Source organism: Chiloscyllium punctatum, chromosome 2 (assembly GCF_047496795.1).
Source record: "Chiloscyllium punctatum isolate Juve2018m chromosome 2, sChiPun1.3, whole genome shotgun sequence".
Taxonomy (NCBI): Eukaryota; Metazoa; Chordata; class Chondrichthyes; order Orectolobiformes; family Hemiscylliidae; genus Chiloscyllium; species Chiloscyllium punctatum.
Genome location: NC_092740.1, coordinates 34,762,060 through 34,789,702, shown reverse-complemented (window position 1 = coordinate 34,789,702; position 27,643 = coordinate 34,762,060). Strand labels below are relative to the sequence as shown.

At 41.2% G+C, this 27,643-nt stretch overlaps 1 protein-coding gene across 2 annotated transcripts in view; it reads left to right on the top strand.

Moving 5' to 3' along the window:
- The first annotated feature begins 409 nt into the window (after positions 1-409).
- pdlim3b (PDZ and LIM domain 3b) overlaps positions 410-27,643 on the top strand; it is a 103,759-nt gene continuing 76,525 nt past the window's right edge. The window contains exon 1 of one of the 2 annotated variants that reach the window (XM_072595425.1): positions 410-729. In XM_072595425.1, the coding sequence (XP_072451526.1) occupies positions 637-729 (93 nt within the window). In that variant the 5' untranslated portion in view covers positions 410-636. The remainder of the gene's footprint in view (positions 730-27,643) is intronic. The other variant, XM_072595417.1, reaches the window with a different exon arrangement.

Sequence of the window (27,643 nt, the reverse complement as noted above, 5' to 3'; positions counted from 1 at the left end):
AAACAGGGATGTTAAAGAACTAGACACACTTTACACATGTTCGTGAAGGCAGCTGGGGAAAATAAATCGGTGGGGGCAAGGAAACATCGAAACAGCCCGAAGTTTCACTGAAAGACCAACCATGGAAGATGCTCAACTGATATCCCCTAGTTCATCAGCAGCTTTTCACCTCGACCTCAGCTGAAGTGGCTCACTGTTGACTCCTCGCCACTTCTTGTTTCCCAGTCGCTGTGGAAACCCTGCGGAGAGTTAGTTGTGGGGAGGTCAGAGCCAGAATGGATTTTAACTTGAAACCAAATAAGGGCACACGCCTGAGCGCTGAGGGTTGATGTCAGTGCTGGGGATTGAGCGCCGGCCTGCAGAGGAGAGCGCTCAGACTGGGCTCGGTCTTCCTTCCCGCTGTCACTTCACAGCGGGCTCCCGGGAGGGGGGCGGAGATACTGTCCTGGGAGCGAATGGGCGGAGGGCTGGGCGGACCGTGCCTGCAAGACAAGTTCATTTAAAGGAGCTTTTGGCAGAATAGTGTGAGCAGAAAGGGCAGGGGAAGGGGTTCACAGTCTCTTCAATATAGGATTCAAAAAGTTGTAATCTATTCGAGTTGACTGGCAACCAGCGCGGATAATAATAAGAGACAATATGCCGCAAAACGTGGTTTTGACAGGACCAGGGCCGTGGGGTTTTCGACTGACCGGTGGGGCAGATTTTAACCAGTCTCTGACCGTCTCCCGGGTGAGTTATATTTCTGTGTGTCCCTCTACACTTGCGGGCTCCGAGGTGACTGTATTTGCATTGCTGGGGGTGGGAGGGGAGGGTGGTGATGCACATTATTTTACACAGAAATCTCCACACTATGCCGTGTCTTCATGGTGTAAGATCTGAGCTGGGAGTTTGTCACAGACTGATTCCCCCCACCCCAGTGGAGGCATCAATGAGGAGGGGGGGCACATGAGCAAGACTCCTGTCGTGTCGCTTCGCCTGCCCTCGCCACACAGTCCCCTGGGCACATTAGAAGCGACTTTTATTGTAAACGTCGAGGTGTTTTATTTCGTGTTTCTCAAAAACGATAAACGCTGACAGAGAGGCACCTCGCTCAGCACCTGGTATGATGTTGCTGAGCTTCGTTTTAATCTCCAACGTTGTTTAACATCTCTCGCAAGCACAAATGGTGGAAATCTGAGCGAGAATACAGTAACTATTCAGCAGAGCTGAGAGCAGTCTTTGGAGAGAAACGCTGCTGCTTTTTTCTCAGTTTTGAAGCGTTGCTCCTCTCCGCAGCTGCAGCTTGACCTGAGAGTCTTTCCAGCATTAACCCGTATTTTTATCATTAATGCCAGCATTGGCCATTCTCATAGTTCATGCCTGACTTGGTGATTAGAGAGAAATTGAATGACAGTAGCAGCAGTTTTCCCTAAACATTTGCCTTTCATTTGTGAATTTTGTTTGTTAGACATAATCCACCACTTAACAGGTGATTGGGAGCAATGTGGTGGGACAGTAATTGGCAGAATTAGATTGACCTGCCTGTTGAGGGTAAGACATATACCTGGACATTTATGCTATAAAACAGAAAGTTCTGGATAAAACACCCCAGATTTGGCAGCATCTATGCAGAGACCGAGCAGAGTGAATATTTTGAGTCCGGTATGACTTCTTCAGAACTCCGCTCCTCTCTCCACAGATGCTGCCAGACCTGCTGAGTTTATCCCGCATCCGCATTACTTGTGGTTCTGCACAATGCTGTGTAGACGCCAGTGTTGTAGCCGCTCTGGGAAAGTTGCGCAGTTTGGATCCAGTTGTTTCCTGATATCAGGTGAACTGAATGGGCTGAAGAACTCTATGATTTGGGGCTGGGGCTTCAGAAGGAGAACAAAGTGGGTCCTCCACCAGATTTTCTGGTGGAATCAGTTGAAAATACTTCAACTTTGTCCTTAGCTTTGACATGTTTGACTCTACCATCATTATTGGAGCACTGTTTCCCTCCCAATTGTTTACTAGTGTTCCTGACTAAGCAGAATTGATCTGTTGTTTGTGGGAGCACTTACTTCAGTACAGAGCACACTGCTTCTGCTGTCCAGCAAGTGTGTATTGGAGTTTCAAGAATGGCCATCTGGCTTGATGCGAATGGTAGAATGGGGGATATGCTGATTATTATGACCATTCTGTTGCTTGTTTACTTTGACTCACCAATGTCCAATTTTCAACTGCTGGATCTGTTCAGGATCTATTACATTTTGCACAATAATATGGATGTCACCACAGTGTGAAGGCAAATAGTGATCTCCACAAGGACTCCTGACACCAGCCATGAACTGTACTTGATATGTGTCCAATCCACCAGTGCCCATTCCACATCAGCAATATACAATTCTCCCAGGATTTCAACTCCCTCCTACTTTTGATGGCAGGGTCCAGATTTCACTCAAGCACCACGCACAAAGGAAAGATGACAGTGGTTATTGAAGACCCATCATCTCAGCCCCAGGGTATCACTATAGGAGTTCCTCAGAATACTATTCTACACTCAACCATCTTCAATTGCTTCTTCAAAGACCTTTTGAAGGCCAAAGTGGACTGGTTCATTGATGATTGCACAATGTTCAGTATCATTTGCTGATAATCAGATACCAGGGCAGTCTCTACCTTTTAGCAGAATGAACTGGACAACCTTTAGCTTGTTACATTTATGCCACACAGGTGCCAGACAATGACCATCTTTTTCAAGAAAGAACAAAGTAAATAACAAAGGACAAAGTACTATATAGCACAAGAACAGGTCCTTTGGCCCTCCAAGCCTGCGCCAACACATTTTTCCCTTCCATACTGAAACTGTCTTCAATTACAGGATCCATATCCCTCTGTTCCCTTCAAATTCATGTATCTGTCCAGGTGTTTCTTGAATAATGCTATTGTGTCAGCTTTCACCTTCTCCTCTCGTAGCACATTCCAGGCACTCACTACCCTTTGTGTGCAAAACTTGCCTCATACATCTCTTTTAAATCCCCTGCCCTGCACCTTGAACCTGTGTCTTCTAGTAATTGACCCCTCCACCCTGGGGGAAATAAGCCTCATACTTTCCACTCTATCCATGCCATTCACAATCTTTTAAATATCTATCGGGCTGCCCCTCAACCTCTCTCCTTGATAAGCAATTAGTTAGGTTATCAGAGGCAGGCACAAATTTGAATTAGTGATCACAATCAGATCCACCACAATCTTTTTTAATGGTGGGTGGCCAAATTGCCTACTTCTGCATCTTCTCCATATGTTATCACCACTGAATACTCCATTATCAATTTCCCAGGGATTACTGTTAACTAGGGACTGAACTAAACTAGCCATCTGTGTGGGTCAATAATTATGTGTGCTGACTCACAGTGACAAGGACCCAGGCTTAATTCAGGCTTTGGATGACTGTCTTTGTGCAATTTGTATGTTCTACCCATGTCTGCATGGGTTTCTTCCCACAGTCCAAAGATGTCCAGATTAGATGGATTGGCCATGCTAAATTGCCCATAGTTTTCAAGGGTGTACAGGTTAGGTGCATTAGCCATGGTAGAAATTGGGTGGGTCTGGGTGGGATGCTCTTTGGAGAGATGGTGCAGACTCGATGGGCCAAATGACCTCTTTCTATACTGTGGGAGTTCTATGGTTCTATGTAATTCATTTCCATCAGTTAACTTCATGGAAGCTTTCAAGACAATCCAACTGCTCAGGCCAAATTGTAATCGTTTGAAATAATAGTCAGATAATAGAACAAAAATATATTTGGTATATATGTCATTGCTGTCAGTTTTCCTTCATTTGTAACGGGAGTCATTGTTATGTCTTGGATGGAAGGAGTGTGCTGGTAATAAATTCAATACTCCACAAGACTGATGGGAGACTGACCCATGGGATACTGACCCATGGGAGACTGATTAGCAAGGTTAGATCTCATGGAATACAGAGAACACTAGCCATTTGGATACAGAACTGGCTCAAAGGGAGAAGATAGCAGGTGGTGGTGGAGGGTTGTGACCAGTATGGTCAGTACTGGTCACAAGGATCAGTGCTGGGCCCTCTATTTTATGTCATTTATATAAATGATATGGATGCGAACATAAGAGGTACAGTTAGTAAGTTTGCAGATGACACCAAAATTGGAGGTGTAGTGGGCAGCAAAGAGAGTTACCTCAGATTACAACAGGATCTGGACCAGATGGGCCAATGGGCTGAGAAGTGGCAAATGGAGTTTAATTTACATAAATGCGAGGTGCTGCATTTTGGGAAAGCAAATCTTAGCAGGACTTATACACTTAATGGTAAGGTCCGAGGGAGAGTTGCTGAACAAATAGACCTTAGAATGCAGGTTCATAGCTCCTTGAAAGTGGAGTCACAAGTAAATAAGATAGTGAAGAAGGCGGTTGGTATGCTTTCCTTTATTGGTTAGAGTATTGAGTACAGGAGTTGGGAGGTCATGTTGCAGCTGTACAGGACATTGGTTAGGCCACTGTTGGAATATTGCGTGCAATTCTGGTCTCCTTCCTATCGGAAAGATGTTGTGAAACTTGAAAGGGTTCAGAAAAGATTTACAAGGATGTTGCCAGGGTTGGAGGATCTGAGCTACAGGGAGAGGCTGAACAGGCTGAACTGTTTTCCCTGGAACGTCGGAGGCTGAGGGGTGACCTTACAGAGGTTTACAAAATTATGAGGGGTATGGATAGGATAAATAGACAAAGTCTTTTCCCTGGGGTGGGGGAGTCCAGAACTAGAGGGCATAGGTTTAGGGTGAGAAGGGAAAGATATAAAAGAGACCTAAGGGGCAACTTTTTCACGCAGAGAGTGGTACGTGTATGGAATGAGCTGCCAGAGGAGGTGGTGGAGGCTGGTACAATTGCAACATTTAAGAGGCATTTGGATGGGTATATGAATAGGAAGGGTTTGGAGGGATATGGGCCAGGTGCTGGCAGGTGGGACTAGATTGAGTTGGGATATCTTGTCGGCATGGATGAGTTGGACTGAAGGGTCTGTTTCCATGCTGTACATCTCTATGACTCTATGACTCTAAGACATACTAAAAGTGTAAATGTTTTTAAGAATCACCAAAATGGTCAATTTGTCTCTCATGCATGCTGCTATCCAGAGTAAAAGAGATGCCCCCGTTGGGTTGTTTGATGAACCCTAAAATAACTTTTATTATAAGCAAGATGCATTCTTAAAACAGGTGACAAAAAATGGTTGACAATGGAGGGAGTATTCATAATTAAACAATGTCCCCTTCATTCCAAATGCATAGGCAAATCAGGACTGGAGACCTCTGAAAGATAGTATGGGTTTGAAAAAGCTCAGCAAAAAAGGAACAACATCCTTGTAGGGCAAATGTATGAATTCAGAAGATAGAAGGATTTCAGTTGTCACAGCTTCTTTGATTTCTTTCTAACAAGATCAAATTACTAAAAGTCTCAGAATGATGTAGGATTTTCAAACTAGACCTTGGATTCAGATTGGAAACAGTTAGTCTCTTATTTGAAACTTTATCAGATTTCACCAATCACTTCACTGAGAATTCGTTCAGATAGTTTTACCTTGTCTGTTACTGGTTGAGAGAGACAGAGAGCTTTGCTTTCCCTGCAGGTTTCTCCAACTGCCCAAGTCTAGGCCTATGATAATACTCAATACTCAGACATTGCTGCTGAGAATGAACTACACAGATCCTAGGATTTTTCCAAATCTGGTTGTGCAAGAATTAACAACTATAAAATCCACCTCTTAGCTCACTTAAGAGCTTTACTGTGTTCTTTTTCCCAAATTGCATATTTTCTTCAGTAAAAATCAGGTAATCTAAGTGCTCATTGACTTTGCATTTTGAAGAAATTAAATGATAAAACATTTTCCAGTTTCTCATAGTCCATAGTCACACACCATATTTTATGTGTGAAGTGATCTGTTCTGAATTCTAATGTTACTCTGGACCTGACTGAAGATGTATAAGATTTTCTACAGTGCAGATGAAGCGAGTTGTCTAATTTTCTAACTTGCCCGTATTCTTTGCCATTCAAAGGAAACAGCACCATTACTTAAGAATGCTCCCTGCTTAGTTCTTGCATATTTTCTTCCAGGTGGTACATTTCCTGAGATTTATCTTCAAGGAATTCCCCATCCCTTAATCTCAGTAGACAGTGCCCAAGTTTAAGTTCTAGATACAGAAACATTGTCAGAACTTTTTCTTCAGATATATGTACTATATATGTGCTACATCTGAGCTGGGCATTGATGATGAGTTCTTCTATTCCTTGCGGGTAGGGATCTGATTACTTTGTCAACTTTCACAATATACTGTCCAAATTATCATGTTTGGGCCAGTCGAGAAGCTTGTCTGTTGCTGTTCTATTTAAGATTGATGGGAAAATAAGGACACCTTTACCATGATCAGTCCAGCAGTCTTAGCTAACTGTCCTGTACATCTGTCAATTCTGAGAACAGGGAGACAGTGAGGTCTGCAGCTGCTGGAGATTAGAGTTGAGAGTGTGTTGCTGGAAAAGCACAGCTGGTCAGGCAGCATCCGAGGAGCAGGAAAATCAACGTTTAGGCCAGAGCCCTTCATCAGGAATCATGATGAAGGGATCTGGCCTGAAACGTCGATTTTCCTGCTCCTGGGATCCTGCCTGACCTGCTGTGCTTTTCCAGCAACACACTCTCAATTCTGAGAAAGGTCACATGTGCATGGACCATACACTATCTTCAGAGCTTTATAGAACTTCCTTAAATTGTACTCATCGGTATTGACTTAAAGCTCTAGTTTGAGAAGTCCATTTGTGAAGTACACTTCGTATCTTCTGTCCCTCTGTGACAGGTTCCTTTTGCTCTACTAAAGTGATTTCTTAGCAGCGGGTGTATCTTTGTTTCCCTGCCATGTTGTATTTGCTGCATTTTTCTTCTTTGGCAGTTCCTTAACTTAATCAGTGGTTCAATTGAAACAATCTCAGTGGGGTTTTTTCCTGTGTTCTTAGGACATCATTTACAACTTTCAGAACTGTTAATTTGAAGGTGGGCTATGGCATCTTCAGCAACATCACTTGGACTTTCAGTTTATCATGCAGTAATCACGAAGATTTTAAAAACTATGCTAGCAGATTTAATTTCAAGCACTTAGTTTTCCAAGACAGTTGACCACTCTCAGATGGGCGTACAAGACTCCGTGATGAAATTTCAAAGAGGAGCAGTGATAATTTCCCTGTGTTCTTACCAATAATTTTTCCTTTGTCTGCATCAATGAAATAACAGATTATTGACTATAAAATGTTTTGGGATCTGCTGACATTGTGAAAGGCATGATATAAATGTGAATAATTCCTGCGTTTGGCCTTACATTTCGATTGCTCAGGCTAAATGTTATTCATTTGTAATATTCTCCCTTTAATTTCCTTGCCATTCTCATCTGCCTCACATTTCTCATCTCAGGCTGCCTAATGTGATAAAGTAATCACTTCACTTCATTATGCTTTGTTATAGGTTACTCAACAGGACTCATTTTAATGAGTCAATTTTGGTGATGTCCATTAGCCTAAAATACTTTACTATATACTTGACACTATACATTTTTATGAACTGTGAATTCAAATAGTAACATGAAAGTGTATCTCCATGTCTAACTACATAATTATAGCACACATTAATTTGTGTTTCTGTCACTTCTAGAAATAGCCATGGCTGTTGTATGTGATTTAGTGTTCACTTCGGAGTCAGGCTGATGATAACGTCTATGAGCAATACTCTTTATTTGTTCACAGGATGAGACACCCCTTGTCTTGATACAATAGAGTAGCTTGTTAGGCCACTTCAGGATTAAGTCGGGTGAGACTGGAGTGTCATATAGAACAGATTGGGAATGGATAGCAGGCTTCCTCCACAAACAACATTTGTTTGATATCTTCACATATACTTTTTTCCCAATTTGGAGTTGGAAGCACAAGCAGGTTGATCATAAACCTATTTGAAACATAACACAAACATTAATTCCACAGCCAATGTGTCTGAAGTGGGACTTTTAACTAGAGCTTCAGATTCACAAACAGCAGCACACACACCGATCATCTCGAAAATGACATTTAGCAAACAAGTTGTTACAAGTTTGACAATGGACAGCTCTGACAGCTTTATGGTCACTTTTTGTATGAATATCAGATTTTTATTTCAGATCTTTTATAAATAAGAACTCGATTAATTGCCATCGTGGGATTTTCAATTTGTCACACAATCAGAATCTCAGAATTTTTTCAGCCCATCGTGCCTACGCCAGCTCTTCAGTTGAGCAACGTAACTTCATGCCTTTCTCTATATCCATGCACACTACTGCTATCCAAATAGTCATCCAATGCTGTCTTGAATGGCTTAATTTGACCCCACCTCCCCCACATTCCTGGGCATGCATTCCATTCTCACTGTGTGAAAAAGGTTTTTCTCACATCACCCTTGCTTCTTTTGCATTTCACTTTAAATTATTCTCTCTTGTTCTTGTACATTTCTGATTATGAATACCTTCTCCCTACTTACTCTATCCAGCCTGCTCATGGTTTTTAAAATTTCTATCAGATCTCCTCTCAGCCTTCTTGTCTCCAACGAGAACAATCTCAACCTCTTCAATCTATCCTCATAATTGAAGTTACTCATTCCTGGAACCATTCTTGTATATTACTTCTGCACCTCCTACTATGCCACCACATCTTTTCCATAATGTGGTGCCCACAACTGTACACAGTGCTCCAATTGAGATCTAATGAATGTCTTGTATGAGTTCAATATTGTCACCCTGCTTTTAGACTTTTTGACTTAATTATTAAAGTTGAGAACACTGTACACTTTATTAAGTGCTCTCTGCAGCTTTTCTACTACCTTCAATGATCTGTGCATATATGCACCTGGGTCCCTCTGCTCCTGCATCTCCTTTAGCATTGTACCTATTGTACCTGCTGTGTCATGTTGTCTTCTAATGTGCTTCCTATCCACGTGCACAACAAATTATCTTCCAGTCTGTAAAGTACCCATTTACCACTATTCTCTGTTTCCTACCACTGAGCCAATGTTGTAACCAAATAGCTACTGTCACTGTTATAATTGAATCTATAACTTTCCTCACGAGTCCATTGTGTAGCGCTGTATTAAGCATGTTCTGGAAATCTATACATACCACATTGAGGGCATTAGCCTCATCGAGCCGTTCTGTTACTGCCTCAGAAAACTCCAGCAAGTCAGTTGAATGCAATGTCCCCTTTAAAAATCCATACTGACTTTTCCTAATCTAATCACCCTTTCCCATGGTACTAGTAATTCTATCTCAATTGTTTCCTGAACTTTCTCCACAACTGAAATTAAACTAGCTGGTTTGTCATTGCTGGGATTATCCTTACAACCTTTCTTGAACAAGACTGCAATGTTTGCAATTCTCCAATCTTCTCGCACCTCCCCGAGTCCAGGGAAGATTAAAAGATTTTTGTCAATGGGCCTACAATTTCTATCCACATTTCCTTCAAAATTTTGGTTGCATCTCATCCAGTCCCAGTGCTTTGTCAACTTTGCATTAGATTAGATTAGATTCCCTACAGTGTGGAAACAGGCCCTTCGGCCCAACAACTCCACACCGACCCTCCGAAAAGCAACCCACTCAGACCCATTCCCCTACATCACATTTTCTGAATGATTAATCCAGGCCTTTAAATTATTCATCCAGAAACATAACTACCATACCCCGACACAAACACAAGGAGAATGTGCAAACTCCACACAGACAGTCACCCAAGGCAGGAATTGAACCCGGGTCCCTGGTGCTGTAAGGCAGCAGTGCTAACCACTGAGCCACTGTGGTGGCCCTAAGATAGAGATGAAGTGGAATTTTGTTTCTCAGCGGGTGGTGAATCTATGGAATTCTTTACTGCAGAGTGCTGTCAAGGCTGGGGCATTAAGTATATTCAGATTGTTAATCATGAAGGGAATCAAGGGTTATGGGGGAAAAGGTAGGAAAGTGGAGTTGAGAATTATCAGATCCACCATTGAATAACAACAGCCTCAAGGGTTTGCATCTTCATCTGCATCTTATGATCCTAGGGACCCTGTTTCCACTTCCTTCTGCTGTTTCAACTCCAATTCACCTGAGTGGGGATACTGCAACTGAGGATATAAAAATTGGTTCTGAGGATAGAGAAGGGCTTATTGGTTCTGTTTGTTGTCAATGATTTAAAACAAGTTTCAAAACTAGCCACAAAACACTTTTGACTGACGTTTGTTTTGCTGAATGATCAAGGCCGTATGATCATATCACTGACCTGATTCCCAGTGCGCTGGATTCTCCCAAGCTATATCAGGTGGTCACCTGGTGGTTGATTCCAATCTCTCTGCAAGATTGACTAACCCTAATCACACAGTCACTTGGTGAGCAGAGCCCACATTAGAGCAGAATTGATATTGCTTGTTGTGTGCTTGACGACAGCCTTCATCTTGGATGTCCAGTTCTCCGCAGTAAACTACAGTGGAACTATTGTCCAAATTTGAGATGATTATCGAGCTGGGATGTCACATGGAATCAATGAGTCCCTGATCCATCATTCTTGACCAGCAATTAGAACTGCTTTAGCCTTATTTCACTGTCCTCTTTCGAAACGTGGAACTGAATATTTTGCCATCCATTTCCTCCATTGATCTTTGGATCTATAAATTATCTCCAATTGTTGCTTTGACAGTAAAAGGGCTGTATTTGAATCGGCTTCATTTCATTATCATAGCATCACAGAATTGTTCCAGTGCAGAAAGAGGCCATTAGAGCCATCTGCATAGACACCCGGTGCTAGGTTCACTTAGTGCCAATTTCCTGCCTTTTGCCTGTAACATGTTACTATGTAAAAAATCATTGAGAGCCCTCTTGAATATCTCAGTTGAACCTGCCTCCACCACACTCCAGGAAGTTCATTCCATACCTTAATTACTTGCAATGTGAAAAAGCTTTTTTCTCACCATTCACTTGCTTCCTTTGAAAACACTTTGTGTGGGATCTTCTCAATCCCTGATTAATGCCAGCAGAACCTCATGAGCTGGAAAATGAGGAGCTTTCTGCCATCAAGAATAAAAAAAATCCCATTTTCCAAACAAGATTCCTGCTGGTGAGCGGCAATGATATACCATTTCCCATTCTCCTATCCACCGGATAGAAACTAGTCGGCGACAATTCCGGGTGTGAAAATCCACTCCTCCGGCCCTCTATCCACCACCAACATCTCAGGTGTGCTCCAAGAGTAATAAATAAAACTAAAGGCAAAATCCATGAAACAAAGTGCCTTTCTGAATCCCCTTCCTGTAGTCTTTTTCAGATGTGTTTACAGCATCTATTTTAAACCTCAATTATGATCTCAGGAAGAGAAATTCAAGGTTCATGTGTCCAACAGGGGAAATTCAAAATAATTCTAAAAATCAATAGGACAAAGGAATGCATGATGTTTTTAAGATCTCCTTTGCTTGGGTAAAAAAAATACACAGTATGGGGTAGAGCTTAGCTTTGTGCACTTGATGAATACTCAATGGAAATGATGTTGTTGTAAAGTGAAATTCACAGGGCATGATCACCATCATCCCAGTTCCGAAGAAAGCACATGCAATGTGCCATAGTGACTACCACCCAGTGGCTCTGACCTCAATAATTATGAAGTGCTTCGAGAGGCTGGTCATGGCCCACATCAACACCAGTCTCCCAGACTGCCTAGATCCCCTATCATTTGCCTACTGACGTAATAGTTCCACAGTGGATGCCATATCCCGAGCCCTGCACTCATCCCTGGAGCACCTGGACAACAAGGACACCTACATCAGACTCCAGCTTATTGGCTACAGCTCTGCCTTCAACACCATTATCCCCTCCTAACTGATCTCAAAACTATGTGAACTTGTTCTCAGCTCTACCCTCTGAATTCTCAACTTTCTGACCCACAGACCGCAATCTGTGAAGATCAGTAACTGCACCTCCTCCACAGTAACACTCAACACTGGAGACCCCCAAGGATGTGTTCTCAGCTGCCTGCTGTACTCCCTGTATACCCTGACTGTGTAGCCAAATTCCAAATGAATGCCATCTGCAAGTTTGCTGATGACACCACGGTGGTAGGACGGATATCTAACAAAGATGCATCAGAATACAGAAAGGAGATAGAGGGCTTGGTGATGTGGAGCAATGAGAACAACCTCTCTCTCAACATCAGCAAAACTAAAGAACTGATAATTGACTTCAGAAGGAAAGAAGGAGAACATGCCCGCACCTGCATCAATGGAGCTGAGGTTGAGAGGGTGGAGAGTGTCAAGTTGCTCAGAGCGACAATAACCGACAGCCTGTCCTGGACCTCCCATGTGGCTGTGATGGTCAGAAAGGCACAACAACACCTCTTCTTCCTCAGGCGGCTCAGAAAATTTGGAATGTTCATAAGGACCCTCACCAATTTTTACACATGCACCATTGAGGCCATTGTGTCCGGGTACACAGCAGCTTGGAATGGCAACTGCTCTGCCCAGGACTGTAAGAAATTACAGAGGTTGATATGCACAGCCCAGACCATCATGGAAGCCAACTCCATTTACATGGCTCACTGCCACAGAAAGGCTGTCAACATCATCAAAGACCCATTGCATCCCGGTTATGATTTTTTACAACCTCTTCCATCCAGGCAGAAGATACAGAAGTCTGAACACATGCACCAGCAAGTTCAGGAATAGCTTCTTCCCGGCCAATACTAGACTAGTGAATGGATTCTCTCGCCTCAGATAATGCTGATCTTGCTAACATTGATCTCACCTACCGCACACTCTGTGTAACGTAACCTGTATGCTTCCATCTAAGTTTTTTACAAACCTCTGATCTGTACATCCTTGTACATCCTATGATCTGCCTGTACTGCTCATAAACAAAGCTTTTCCCTGTACTTTGGTACATGCGACAATCAATCAATCAATCACAACCTATCATGGATTACACCATAAAAGGAAGGTACATTTGGCAATGAAATGGAGGTGCGGAGATCCCATACTGATGAGGCTAGTGCCTCTTTCAGCATTCACTTTGAGCCAAGAACAGGATTGTTTGCCCTTTCAGGGAAGCCACTTCGAGCCCTCCCAAAACCGATTGCCTTTCACACTATCCCTATAAAAAGACCATTTCTCTCATGGATCTTACTATTACTTCTCTTAAAAACTTGCTAATTGAATCCAGAAAAGGTTTGTGTGCATGTTGTGGAATGTAATTTTGGCTCATCCACTATGAGAAGCTGCTCCCACTTTCCATTGAAAGAGGCAATTTCACCACCTCTGTTGTTGCCTTGGAAACCAAAACATCAGCGGGATAATAAGAAGACCCATAAAAAGATCAAAGTTGTTCATCAGATGAGTAGCTTGGAGAAACATGTGGAACATTTAAGTGATCTTTGGATTATTCACTCTGTTTAGAGACTATCTTAGTGCAATGGTATTTTCCACCAGCTATATTAAACAAAACTCTGGTGTATAATCCATTGAGCCAGCTGTTAGCAGTCCAGTCAAATTACAGCCAGGAACAAATTCTGAAACATGCATTAATGTATTGTAATTGACAAACAAATTGACTCATTCCAAGCACTGGGATATACTAGAACAGAATATTAAAGCCCTATATAGCATTGCCATTTCAAGTTGGCAAGTGATGTGAGAAAATTTGAGATTTTTATTTTCATTGTAATAACAATATTTAAACTAAGATGTGTTTAAGCCCAATAAATGCCTACCATTCTGACACACTTACTGTCATTGTGTCTTAACATTCCGGTTGTCTTTCTGGAAGGATTACTTTAAAATTGCAATTCTCAATCTGTCTTTCTCCCTTGTCATCCATGTCTTTGTTGCTCCGCCTTTATTAGTCCAATACAAATTCTTTAATTTGTGACACGAGTTTAAATTATTCCTCCTATTTAGGACCCTGACCTATTAAAAGAACAGCTGGCAATATGCCCCAGTCTGATGCTGGTCTGACAAATCATGCTGGGAGTTAGTTGAATTGAAGAACACTGGGTTCAAGTCATTCTGTCAAATGATACTTCTGCTTCAGGTCCAGTCCAGGGAAACATTGTGCTTGAAATGATTGGGAGGAAGGAAACTGTAGCTATTATCAGAAGCCAAAGAGACTTTTAGTCCCAAAAGTGATGGATTGTATCTGAGGGGGTTCATAAAAAAATTGTTAAATCTTTGTCTAGTATCTTGCTACCCTCCACTTTCAAACATCAAATCTGAGCTGCACTGAGACCATTCCTCCAGGCAACTGTCTCAAATTGTCACACATTTATATGTTTGACAGGAGCATGAGATGGGTCACTTACCATCTGCTGGAGTAATGCCTTTCATGTGATTATCCCAATTTTTCTGCACTGCCTAAGGAAGTGATGAGTACAGACTCACAAGACTGCAACATCATCTCTATTTTGTGTTGACATTTTGTTGTTCACAGCTCACTGAATGATCCTTTAAAAATACCAATGATATTTCTACCCTGTGGTCATGAAACCACTTAGTTAAAAACAATCACAACAGTCTAGTAGGCCTGCAATAACATATTTTGAAAGTACTGTCCATTTCGTTTTGCATAAGAAGCTATTGAGGTAGTCCTGCCTCAGAAATCATGGGAAAGTAGTGCTACTGACATTTAGAGGAAGGCAATTAAATGTGAAATAAGATTCTAATTCAGAATTCAAAGCCATCAACCCACCTCCCACCACCAGATCAATCAAAATGGATGACTGTTCACTAATGACAATGGCCTGTGAAATTCACTGACCTTTGAACATAACTTCTTAATTCCTCCATGTATGTGTTACATTATTCAAAAGTAAAAGTCAGTTTTAAAATTTATCATAAAGTCAAATATGTCAAAGATGTTGCTGTGATTCAAATATTTACAATGGGTAATTCCAGTGGTGTAAGTCACAATTATTGTGCCCTTTGTGGTATTCTGTTCATACCATGGAATTGTGAATTGGAGTTTACCCACCCTTTCCAGGACAGGCTGGGTGATGGGAGGCAGTAGAGTAGATGGCATAATGTTGACAGAAGGCAGTATTTCCATCATTTTCCTGCCACGATGCCTATTGTGGGGAAAGTGGAAAACAGCTCTCCCACTCAGAAGTCAATTGAGCTGCTAGAGGGGCTAAAGGAGACCAAGATGTTAATTCTAGCTGCCTTTCCATGGGCGTCAAGGGGCGGGGAGCGAATGCCTCTATTTTGAGCACTGTATGGATCATACAGGAGCTTCTTGGCACCATCTACCTTCACGAACTACCTCCGTCACCCCAACCCCACTTATCTAGTTGTGAGGACACGTATCTGTTGTTGCTCCCTCTCCTCCAGGTGCAGCTCTAGCAATTGTCACCAGCTGCTGATAGCATTGCTGAGCTGCTGGCCTCTTTAATTGGCTATCAGCTCCTTGGGGGCAGACCCTCCTTCCTAACAGGTACATCTGCCCCAGTGGCAGCCACTTAACTGTTTGCCATCGACAATATGCGTCTCTAAGCCCCACTGAGCATCAAAGCCGCATTGGACTCTATTCCCATCACTTTCTGACTTATCAGCAGGATCCCACTACCAACATTAAATGAAGTCAGAAGTCACACAACAACACTAGGTTACAGACCAATAGGTTTATTTAAAATCACAAGCTTTTGAAGCATTGTTGCTTCACTGGTGAAGGAGCAGCGCTCTGAAAGCTTGTGATTTTAAATAAACCTGTTGGGCTATAACCTGGGGTCGTGGACTTCTGACTTTGTCCACTCCCATCCAAAACCGGCACCTCCACATTCACAGCATGAAATAAATTTCAAAAAATAACATTGTAAGTGGAAGAAATTAATAATCTTTCACATAGGTGGGGTAGGCTCAATACCTCACTGAGCCACTAGATCTCTGTCTGAGCAGTTGATTTCTAATATCAAAAGGTATTCATATAATCAAGATACAGTGGACATACCTTACTGATATACCTCATAAGATATTATCCCACCCTATGAAATCTGAGAAAATTCCTATTCGGATCAATAAATTTAACAACGTACATTTGGGCAGAGCTGTGTGTCACTTTGGCTGCATAAAGGTTACTGATAGAGTGTGTCAGAAATTATTTTAAAGATCAATGAACATTTTAACGATAACAAACAGTGAGAGACAAGAATTCGAAAAGGGAATAAAGGGTAAGAACACCATCCTGTAGAACACAGTGTGAAGTTAATTATCCTGAGAAACTGGGCTTACCTGCTAGTTCAGCTAAGTCTTCTAATCTATGTCAGAAAGGGGAATAAAGCAGAGCATCTTACAAACCTGAAGGTTCACATGATCAATTGACAAAGATGTGGGGCAGAGGTGGGTGCTGGGTCTTGTTTGAGATATTCTTATTTTTCAACTATACACTTGAGGAAAATCTTATTCCACTGTAGCTTTGGCAGACGTGGGCTTTTACAGAATAAAGACTTTTTAAAATCTATGTATTAGCATGCACTCATGAACATACAAATAGGAGCAGGAACCAGCCCCTCAGCCCTTCAGCCCCTCAAATCTGCTCTGCCTCTCAGTAAAATCATAGCCAATCTGACTATTCCCCAATCCTGCCTGCCCCAGGAGATTTTACCCTCTTTGCTTATCAAGAATTAATCCACCTTTGCCTTAAAGTTTCACCATCTTTTGAGAAAGAGTTCCAAAGGCTCATGACCCTCAGTGAGAGAAAAAAATTATTCTTATCTCTGTCTTAAATGGGTGACCCATTATTTTTAAGCAGTGAACCCCAGTTCTAGATTCTCCATGAGAAAATATCCTTTCCACATGCACTGCATCAAGATCCTGAGGGATCTTTCATATTTCAATCAAGTTGCCTTTTTGCTCTTCAAACATTCAGTGATTGTAAAGGCTAGGCTTGGTTTCATTCATTGTAAGACAACCTACCTAATCCAGGCGTTGGTCCAGTCAAGGTTCTATACCTCTAATGTATATATATTGCAGGTGGAGCTACTTAATAAGATAAGAACCCATCATTTTGGGGGTGGTAGATTAGCTTAGATAAAGGATTGACCATATAATGGAAGGCAAGAGTCGGGATAAAAAGGAGATTTTTAGGATGTCAACTTGTGGAATGCCGTAAGGATTAGGGCTGTTTATTTACACTAAATATCAATGACTTGGATGATGGAAATTAATGTACTATTGCCAAGTTTGCAAACGATATAAAAATAGATGGGAAGGCAAGTAGTGAGGATGACACAAGGAATCCACAGAGAGATACAGACAAATTTAGCGAGTGTACAAAAACTTGGCAGATGGACTATAATGTGGTTACGATGTGGGGTATAGCATTTTGGCAGAGAGATTGGAAGAACTGAATATAATTTAAATGGGAGCAATGCCAGAAAGAGAGATTTGGTAATCCTTGTGCATGGATTCCAAAAAGCTACCACTCAAGTACAGTGACTAACAAGGAAGACACCTTTTCTTGAAGGTGAATAGACTTCAAAAATTGGGAAGTCTTACTAAATTTATACAAGACACCACTCAAACTGCACCTGGAATACTTGAACAGTTCTGGACCCCTTATCTAAAGTAACATATACTTGTACAAAAACTGAAAAAGCTGGAGAAATTCAGCAGGTCTGGCGGCATCTGTGGAGAAAAAGCAGTCTGAAGAAGGGTGGTTGGACCCAAAATGTTGACTCTGCTTTCTCTCTACATATGCTGCCAGACTTGGTGAGTTTCTCCAACTACTTCTGTTTTTGTTTCAGATTTCAAACATGTGCAGTTCTTTGTTTTTTTTTTATTTAAAGACATACTGACATTGGAAGCAGTACACAAGAAGTTCACAAGTTGTTCCAAGGTGTAAGAGAGACTTTTCTATGACATAAAAAGTGTAGGCTGGGCATTACAGTTTATAAAAATGAGAGGTGACCTGTTGAAACATGCAAGCTTCTTAGGGAACTTGACAGGGAAGTTTATGATTGTTGGAGGGTCCAGGATTGAGGATGTAATCTCAGAGTAAGCAGTATACAATTAAGATAGAGGTGAGGGGGGTTTCTTCACTCAGAGGGTAATGAATCTGGAATTCTTTACTGCAGAGAGCTGTCAAGGCTGGATCATTAAGTCAAGTCTGACAGATTTTTAATCAGTAAGGGAACAAGGATTATGAGGGAAAGGCAGAATTTGAGGATTTTCTGATTTTCCATAATCTCATTGAATGGCAGAATTGACTTAATCAGCTGAATGGCCTACTTCTGCTCCTACATCTTATGGTCCTATTATCTTCCCCTTTCTTGAATGAGGAGACCAGGACTGAACATAGTACTCCAGATGTGGCCTCACCCATGCCCTGTCCAACTAAAGCAATTTTTAGTACTTCATTATGCGGATGTTAGGCTTCACTGGCTGGGCCAAAATTGTCTATCTCAAATATCCACGTGAAGGTAGTGGTGACTTGGTGTCTTGAACCACTGCAGTGCATTTGATGTAATGACACCCACAAAGGTTTTATAGAGGGATTTTCTCGACTTTGCCCCTGTAACAGTGAAGGAATATTTTTCCAAGTCAGGATATTGAATGACATGGCAGGGATCTTGCAGGTGGTGGTGTTCCCTTGTGTCTGCTGTGCTTATCCTTCTGGAAGGCAATGGTTGTGGATGCTTTTTAAGGAGCCTTTACAGATCTTTGCTGTTTATCTTGCAGATGGCATATGCTGCTGCTATTGAGTGTCAGTGGTGGCAAGGCTGAATGTTTGCGGATGTGGTAACAATTAAGCAGTCGCTTTATCTTGGATGGTATCAGGCTTCTTTAGTGTTGTTGGAGATGTACTCATCCAGGCAAGTGGAGAGTATTCTTCCACATTTCTGACTTCTGACTTGCCGATGGTGAACAGGCTTTGGGGTTAAGTGGTTGTTTACTTGCCCCTTAAGCATCATTCACCAAAACCTCAAAAAGAAATCAAAAGCCAAGTACTTCAAAATGACATTTTATGTAATTGAAAGTGGAAAAACTCCTGAGTTAGTGACCAGTTTCTATGTATAAGTTTGATAAATTATCAAGAGAAATTGCTTCATTCTATGATTGATTATTAACAAAGCATTTCTAGATGCATTTATAAGAAAATAACCCGTGAAGACTGATTTGAAGAAGTTTTATACAACCATGATGAATCATTATTGAGTTATCATTTTGTGATTTCCTCGTTATGAAGTTATGTATTTTATGATCGCCCTTTGACCTTACAGTCTTAAAGAAACCATTCAATGCAGTGATGGTAGTGACATTACAAACATGCGACATGAAACGTTTAGTTCAGTGGATCAGGGAATTTGATACATAAATCCATAGCAATTATATGCACCTGTTACCAGAACAGATGTCCTCTGGAAATCTGTTAACAGGACTGTCAAGGGGGCCCAGAACCAAAACCTAGGAAGATACTATGGCATTTCGTTAAGACCTGTCTATTTTCAGAAGGTCAGATCATTGAGGTACGCTGTAAGTGGCACTATTGAATTACATGTTTATGTGTAATGAAAGCACTGATTGATTGGGACAGAGCAGCATACTCTGTACTAATTCAGGAAATCTAGGTATAGCTGACATATGCATTCAGGCTTCCCCATGGGCGAATTGCCAAAATTAATCAACTTATCACACCTAAAGGTGAATCCAGGAGAATGTCTTAACCAATAGAGAGGACTGGAAAATTGACAGCTGTTTCCACCACACTTCAGCATCCTTTATCAAATGGCTAGAGAGAGAGCTGGGCAGCAAGTGTGGGTTATGGTCACTCTGTTTAACTTGCACAAGTTTGGGCTGTACTTGTGCAAATTAAAGTTTGAGGCCTGGAAGAACTTATATCAAAAGCAATGTAAGAAAATGTTGTGGAGTAAATACATTTCTTTTTCAAAAATGATGCAAAATGTACTCCTTACACTTGCAGTCATCAAGGGGTTTTCTTTCCAGGTAATCTAGAAAATTCAGAACTTCTTCAGGCTGCTCTATGAACACTGTTTAATCAGTCTGCATGGTTTCATAGGCAGGATCAGAGAAGGGACAGCAAGAGCTACTTCTCTTTGTATCATGCTATTAATGTCCCAGAGCACTTTATATACATTTTTTAACTTTGAACCATACCGTGTGCCCGCAAGCTTGATTAAAAAGGTAGTTTGAAACAAGCATCTTTAAAAAGGAGCAATAGATGGAGGGAATTCTGGTGCTTATGCAGCATAAGGCACAACCATTTAAAAAATTTCATTCATGGTTCATAGATTCACATAGTACAGAAGAGGCCCCTCTTCCCATTGAGTCTGCACCAACATAACTACCACTAAAGGTACGCTAATCTGAATTTCTTGCACTTGTCCCATATCCTTGAACGTTATGATATTTGAACTGCTCATCCAAATAATTTTTAAAGTTTGTAAGATTTCCGGCCTCCACTTTCTTCCCAGGCAGTGCATTCTAGATTCCCAACAGCCGCTAAGTGAAAAAAGCTTTTCTCAAATCCTCTGCCCCTTACCTTAAAACTGTGCCCTCTTGTCATTGACCCCTCAACCAAGGGGAACAGCTGCTCTCTATTCACCTTGTCCATACCCCTCATAATCATATACACATCAATCATTTCCCCCCTCAGTCTTCTTTGCTTTAAAGAAAACGATCCAAGCCTATCAAATTTCTTCTTATAGCTTAATTTCCCCATCCCAAGTGACATCCTGTACTTTCTCTGTACCTCTTCTTCCTGTAGTGAGATGACCAGAACTGCACTCCAGTTGTGGCCTGACCAACGCCTTGTACAACTTCAGCACTACCTCCTTGCTCTTATACTCTATGCCACGAATAATGAAAGTAAGGATGTCAATGGGTGTCACGTGGGTGTCAGTGGATCAGACATCATTTATTGCCCAGAGGCAGAGAAGAGTCACCCACATTGCTATAATTTTCAATTAGAGTGGTGCTGAAAATTTTATCTCTCCACCCTGCAGGCACTCTGCCTCTATTCCTGATGAAGGGCTTTTGCTCGAAAAGTCGATTTTTCCTGCTCCTCGGATGCTGCCTGAACTGCTGTGCTTTTCTAGCACCACTCTAATCTAGATTCTGATTTCCAGCATCTGCAGTCCTTGTTTTTACCCACATTGCTATGTCTAGACCAGATAAAAATTGCAGTATTCCTTCCCTAAAGCACTTTAGTGAATCAGATGGAATTCCACAACAACAGTTATGATTAGGTAAGCTTTTTGTTCCACATTTGTGTTAAATCCAAATTTCACCACCCAGAAAGCATTCAATCCGACGTCTCTAGAATGTTAGTTTTGGGATTCTGGATTATGTTCCAACAGACATGGGCACTGCACCACCACCTCCTCATGGAGAGTTGAAGAAAATCAGAGGTTCATGAGAGACTGGAATTGGAGGCACACAGAGATTTACAGAGGTTGTAGAATTGGAGAATGTTTCAAAGATAAGGAGGGGAAAGGTTATGCAGACATTTGAACCTGAAAATACAAATTTTAAATTAAGGCATTAATGGAATAGGAGTGAACTGAGGTCAGTGAGAAAAGGAGTGATTAATGAATGGGAGTTAGTGCAAGTCAGGAAAAAGGAGGGAGATGTGTTCAAGATGGCAGAGTCAAGACAAAGTTAATGTTCTGTCAAAAATCAGTTTATATTATCCCTTGGACCATTTATGGTTAAACTATTTTAAATTATTTTCTTTATTTCTTTATGTCACTGTGGAGGTCACTGACGAGGCCAGCATTTGTTCCCCATTCATAATTGCCCATAAATTTGAGGCTTGCTGGGCTATTGCAGATGGCACATAGCAGCTGATCACATTACTCTGTTTCTGGAGTCACATGGACATCAGACCAGGTAAAGATGGCACATTTCATTCCCTAAAGAAAACAAGTAAACCTGATGGACTTTTAACAACAGTTAATAATAGTTTCATGGTCAGCATTACTGAGGCTAGTTCTACATTGGGATGTATCAATTGAATGCAAGTTCCACCAGCAGCCAAAGTGGGATTTGAAACCATTTTGGGCATTTACCTGGGCCTCTGGAGCACAAACCCAAAAATATTACCATGCAGCAATGACTCACTTCAATATGTTTTAATACTGTAGCCACATGGATTAGATAGCAGGAAGTTAAATACTTCTAACAACTTTTCTGTGTCCTGATAACTTTAATCTTACGTGTCTTGCTGAGGCTGACCATTTCTGATGTTTAAAGATTAGCATAACATCAGCTTAAAAGCTGCTCCTTATAGTCAACCATGATCTTATTGAATGGCAAAGCAAGCTTTTCAAGACACATGGCACATTCCTTCTGCTACTTCATATGTTCTTATGTAATATAGTTTGATTGTGGTCAAGAGCTTCAATCACTGACTTTACTCATGGAAATGGCCAATATGGTCTCAGTACTAATGCTGAATCTATGCTTTATACATCACTTAGAACAGGAGAGTTTGTGGTAGGTGGACCAGGGTCTCCTAGGAATTATATTTTCAGAATTGGAATAAGAATTAGATTGTATTGTCATGTGTATGAATACATGACTGCAGTGAAAAGTGTACAAAGTCAGCATTCACCAGTGCCATCTTGGTTACAACACCATAATTAAAAAAGGCAGCAAAACAACAATAACTTTAAAAAAGCAACAGCGGAAATAAAAGAAAACAAACCAAAAGGAAAGGAAAATGCCTTCAAATCTTAAAAAAACATCTAGGTCTTAAAGTCCTTGACCTGGAGTTGCAGACAGCCTGCGATTCTCAAATCGATGGTCGGGGGGAGCTACATTCTTGCTGCCACCTTAGATTACCGGGGTTTGCCACTGCTGCCTCTGATCACCAGGAGGCTGCCATTATTCCATCATGGCCTGCTTTCGTTGCCATGTCAACGCTGTCTCTGATCGCCAGGAGGCTACCACCATTCCATCATGGCCTGCTCTCACTGCCATGGCAACGCTGCCTCTGACCGCCAGGAGACTACCGCCATTCTGCACACAGCCTGCTCTTGTTGCCATGCCAATGCTGCCAAATCACCACAAAAGGCTTAGAGAAAGGGCAGACAAATTTTTTAAAAAAACAAAAGTTAAATGAAGAAGAAGAGAAAAGAAAGCAGACGGGAGCAGACGAGTCCCAGACTCAGCTGTGCTACTCTGCTGCCATCTTGGACAAATGGTTTGGACAGCCAATGATTATTGAACTTCTAAATAAATCTTGTGCATCTGATTTTGAACAACTGAGTACATGAGACTTGTGAGGATGTGTCACTTTGGAGCTTGTGCTCTGCCTTTTCCGAATATGCAATAGAACTGACATTTTCCTGTCAAGTTTACCAGTATTTAATGATGAAACATGGATGAGTTCAACCCTGCTTCTTGACCTAGTAGTTTGGGACAAGGTAAACAGCTGCTTCTTGAATAAGAGGTGTCTTTTTTCATAGGAGAAGCTTTTGAGTTGATATCATGCTAACCTTTAAACACCCTGCAGTGTCAACCCCAGTTAGAAATGTCAGAAGAGGTATCAGATAGTGTAACAATGAGATCAGCCTGTAAGAAGAACTCCATACTTCTTTAGAATATGACACAGTAATTTAAGATTACACACTGATGCTTTTAAAGCAATGCCTTCCAGCTATATGTCAAGAATGAATTGTACATGAAGAAAATACATTATTTTCACACACTTCTCCCATTCTCATATGTTGTAACCCATGTCATTTTGTTCTATTTCAGAAAATTGATCCAGTAATCAGTTTTAGGGCATTCTGGTCAATACTTATCGGCCAAATTGCAACATGAAAAAGGATAATCTGATCGTTGTCATATTACTGTATCTGACGCCTTGCCGTCTGCAAATTCTTAAGTTTCTGATCATGGCAGTGACTCCACTTAAAAACAACAACTTGACTTTCAAAAGGCAGCCTGATGCTGTGAATGATGCCAAGTAAATGCACGCCTTTGCAGGTTTTTCCTTTTCTTACTTTTTCCTTTCTATATACCTGTCGTTTTGTCACTTTACGGGGCATCAGGTAGGTCGTGTGATTTGTCAAATTTCTGCCACAGTTTCATGGCTTCTAAACAAAACTTTCAAAATGAAGTGACAATGTGGCATTTCACTCGACTTCAGCATTCAGCTGAATAGCATTCAGATATTTGCATGCATGTTACAGAAAGCAGGAAATGTATCTGCTTAACAGTACACTGGTGCAGTACACAGGTAGTGATAATTAGAACTTTTGGAGAATACTACATAAGTTCCATTTGGTTGATCTTAAGTGCCTGTACCAGATGAGCAGCATGTCAGGAAGAGAGAAAGAAATTGAACTGATTAGCAGAAGGGTTGTGAAACATTTCTGCAAAGGAAGAAGTGATGTTAGGTCATAGCTACTGTTCACTGATGGTGACTTCACACTTAGCACATATTGTGAGTCAAAATGCACCAAAATTATTTTGTACGTCTCTCCCAGTATAAACTGTGCTATGCGCAGCCAAATTACTATATGCAACATTCATAATAACAATTGGCATTATCACTGGCTTATATATTGAAAATGAGATAGAGGGTTCAGGCACAGGAAGAGACCATTTGGCACTTAGAACCTGCTTAGAAGAATGCAGGATGGCATGCCAGGAACAGCACCAGGCATACCTAAAAATGAGTTGGCAACTTGGTGAAGCTACCAAACAGGATGACTTGCATACCAAAAAGCATAAGCAATAAGTAAGAGACAGGCTGAGTGATTCCACAAATGATGGACCAGATCCAAGCTCAAATATGGATCAGAAATGCAAACTACATGACTTTCCTGGCAGGTCAGCCTCATGATTCTCACTGTTTGCCAGTCAGCCCATCTGTGGCCTCCTTTAATGCTTCTGCCTCACCACTCTCCCCCTCACCAGCCATTGCCACTTTCTGCTGCATTCAGACAAACAACTGACTAGTGGCAGGCAGTAAAATCTCCAGGGGCGACACACTGCCAAAGTCAGGCTCCCTTGTCACCCACCTTGACCACATCCTATCACCACCACCTGACAGATTCCCGTCCAAGTTAAAGTCGGGACAGCACATGTACACACACATGCGTGCATATCTGACAAGAGAGAGGCAAATTTATAGTTTTTTTCTGTCAGTGATGCAATATAATAAAGCTCCAAAACTCTCTGCTTATATGTGCCTTTCCTGTTCTGTAAGTGTCCAAGCATCTATAAGCCTTCCTGCCCGGGACTAAACAGGCACAAAAGGGAAGGCATTGGAGTCTCCATCCTGCACCCTGCTGACCAGTGCTTCTGCACCCAAACCTGCCAATGTGGAGGCCCAGAATCCCACCCATTTTTTTACAATCCCTGCTGGGATTAGAACAAGATTGTGTAAATCATGATGCTGGACTCTGAAATCAGTAAGGGAGTAGATGCCAGTCTAGAAAGAGCATGTGCTGAAAATGTGTTGCTGGAAAAGCGCAGCAGGTCAGGCAGCATCCAAGGAACAGGAGAATCGACGTTTCGGGCATAAGCCCTTCTTAACGTCGATTCTCCTGTTCCTTGGATGCTGCCTGACCTGCTGCACTTTTCCAGCAACACATTTTCAGCTCTGATCTCCAGCATCTGCAGTCCTCACTTTCTCCTAGAAAGAGCATGTGAACAGAGGTCTTAGACACTATACTGGAGAGCTATATTTGATAACCTACTATGTACAGATGTAAATAAAGGTGTATTACACTACATAAAGAGTTGAAGAATCTTACTTAGTTACAAGGAACAAGCATTCTCAAAGAATGTGCAGACACCTACATACCAGTGATACGCAAAACAAATTGCAGTAAATTTAATTCCTTAGCGACCAACTCTATCTCTTGGTTCCCAAATTGTTTTCAATGTTGGTGATATAGTTGGGCTAACATGAAATTCTCATTAGGTATCCAAGCTCTTACTTAGTTCCACCTGTCTATCATTGCTAGCCTGTGTTCTGCCTCAACTCATCTGCTGCTGAAACTCTCCTCCATACCTTGCTGCCTTTTGTCTTAACTATTCTAACATGCCCCAGGCCAGCCTCTGTCATTTTGCTGTCTGTAAACTTGAACTGATCTAAAACAGTTCCTTATTCACATGAAGCCCTGTTCAACCATTGCTCCTATGCTCATTGACTTAGATATACTCCTGGGTTAAGCAATGCCTCAATTCTAAAATTCTCACACTTGTTTTCAAACTCTTCCATAGTGTCACCCCTCCTTACCTCCTTTGGACTCATAACCTTCCAAGTTATTTGCACACCTTTAACTTTAGCCTCCCGGATGTTGCTGATTTTAATTTGCCAATGGCCATGCCTTTAACATCCAAGACTCTTAAGCAAGGGAATTTCCTCCTTAAACCTCTCTCCCCTCCTTTAAGATGCTCCTTATACCACATCTTCCACAGAAATTCTAGTCACCTTCTCAAATGTCTCCTTACATGTCTCTATGTAAACATTTACTATTCTCCTGTGAATAATCATGTTAAAGATAATGTCTGAATAAAAGTATTTTATTTGTTGTTCGAGGTCCCGGATCATGTTGAAATAAAATACTTTCACTCGTAAATCCTTCCAATTTAATTGACGATAGAGTTCCATGTAAGGTATGGTTTATATTTTAATGAAGAGAAAGAAATACTGTCCTAAAACTCTTTGGAAACACTTTTAATAGAAAATTTTATGACATCTCATGGGAGATAACAATAGAAGTATTTTAATTCATACGCAGATTCTTTTATGAGCTGTGAACCGAAAGTGATCAAATGTTTCTGGTCTCCATTTTGACTGAATAAGATTTGAACTGGTCAGCTCAATTTAAATAAATCCACTGAACTAAAACATGGGTTTAAATTTCTGTATGAATCTGTGCTATTTTAAGTTATGAACTTTAAAATGGTGCATAGTTGGCTTTGGGAACGTAATAGTTATAATGCAGCTCGCTATCTAGCTGGCTGGCACAAATTCCTGTTTTGCTGAATAACCTTTCCAAAAGTCTAAGTATACACTAGAAGCAAGCTATGAAAGTCTCATTGCAGTGAAGTTTCTCATGCCATTGACATGAATAAGCAGCAGTATTATTGGTTTCAGTGCACTAGTCTCAACTGCAAATATATCCATATAATGTTTCAGCAGACTGAGTCACTTGCTTTCTTTAAATAAAAGGTAAAGAAATGGTACCTTTTCTCAGAGGCATAACATAACTTGATATGGTTTTCTTGGCTGGAATGAATGATAATGTAATAAACTATAAAAAGCTATTAATTTGTTTTTGATAGATTATTGCCCATATATGGTAACTACTAGTATCTTAATCTGGTTTTCTTTTGAACATAGTTTATCTTGCAAGTTAATATGAACTATGGAATAATCATATCAGGTAGGGTTCAGGATGGCAATCCACCAGAGCCACGTAGCTGCACTAAATCCAATCAGTTGGAACCAATCAATCAGACCCTACTTTCTCTCATTTGCCACACGCAAACCTAAGACACAGAAATGAGAAATGATCTGTTGCTTCTAAGAGTCAAAGAATTTTCTGGTTTCTAAATCAAGTACTTACAATAAAAAAGCATTTGTAATGACTTTATAAAAAAAGAAACTTTA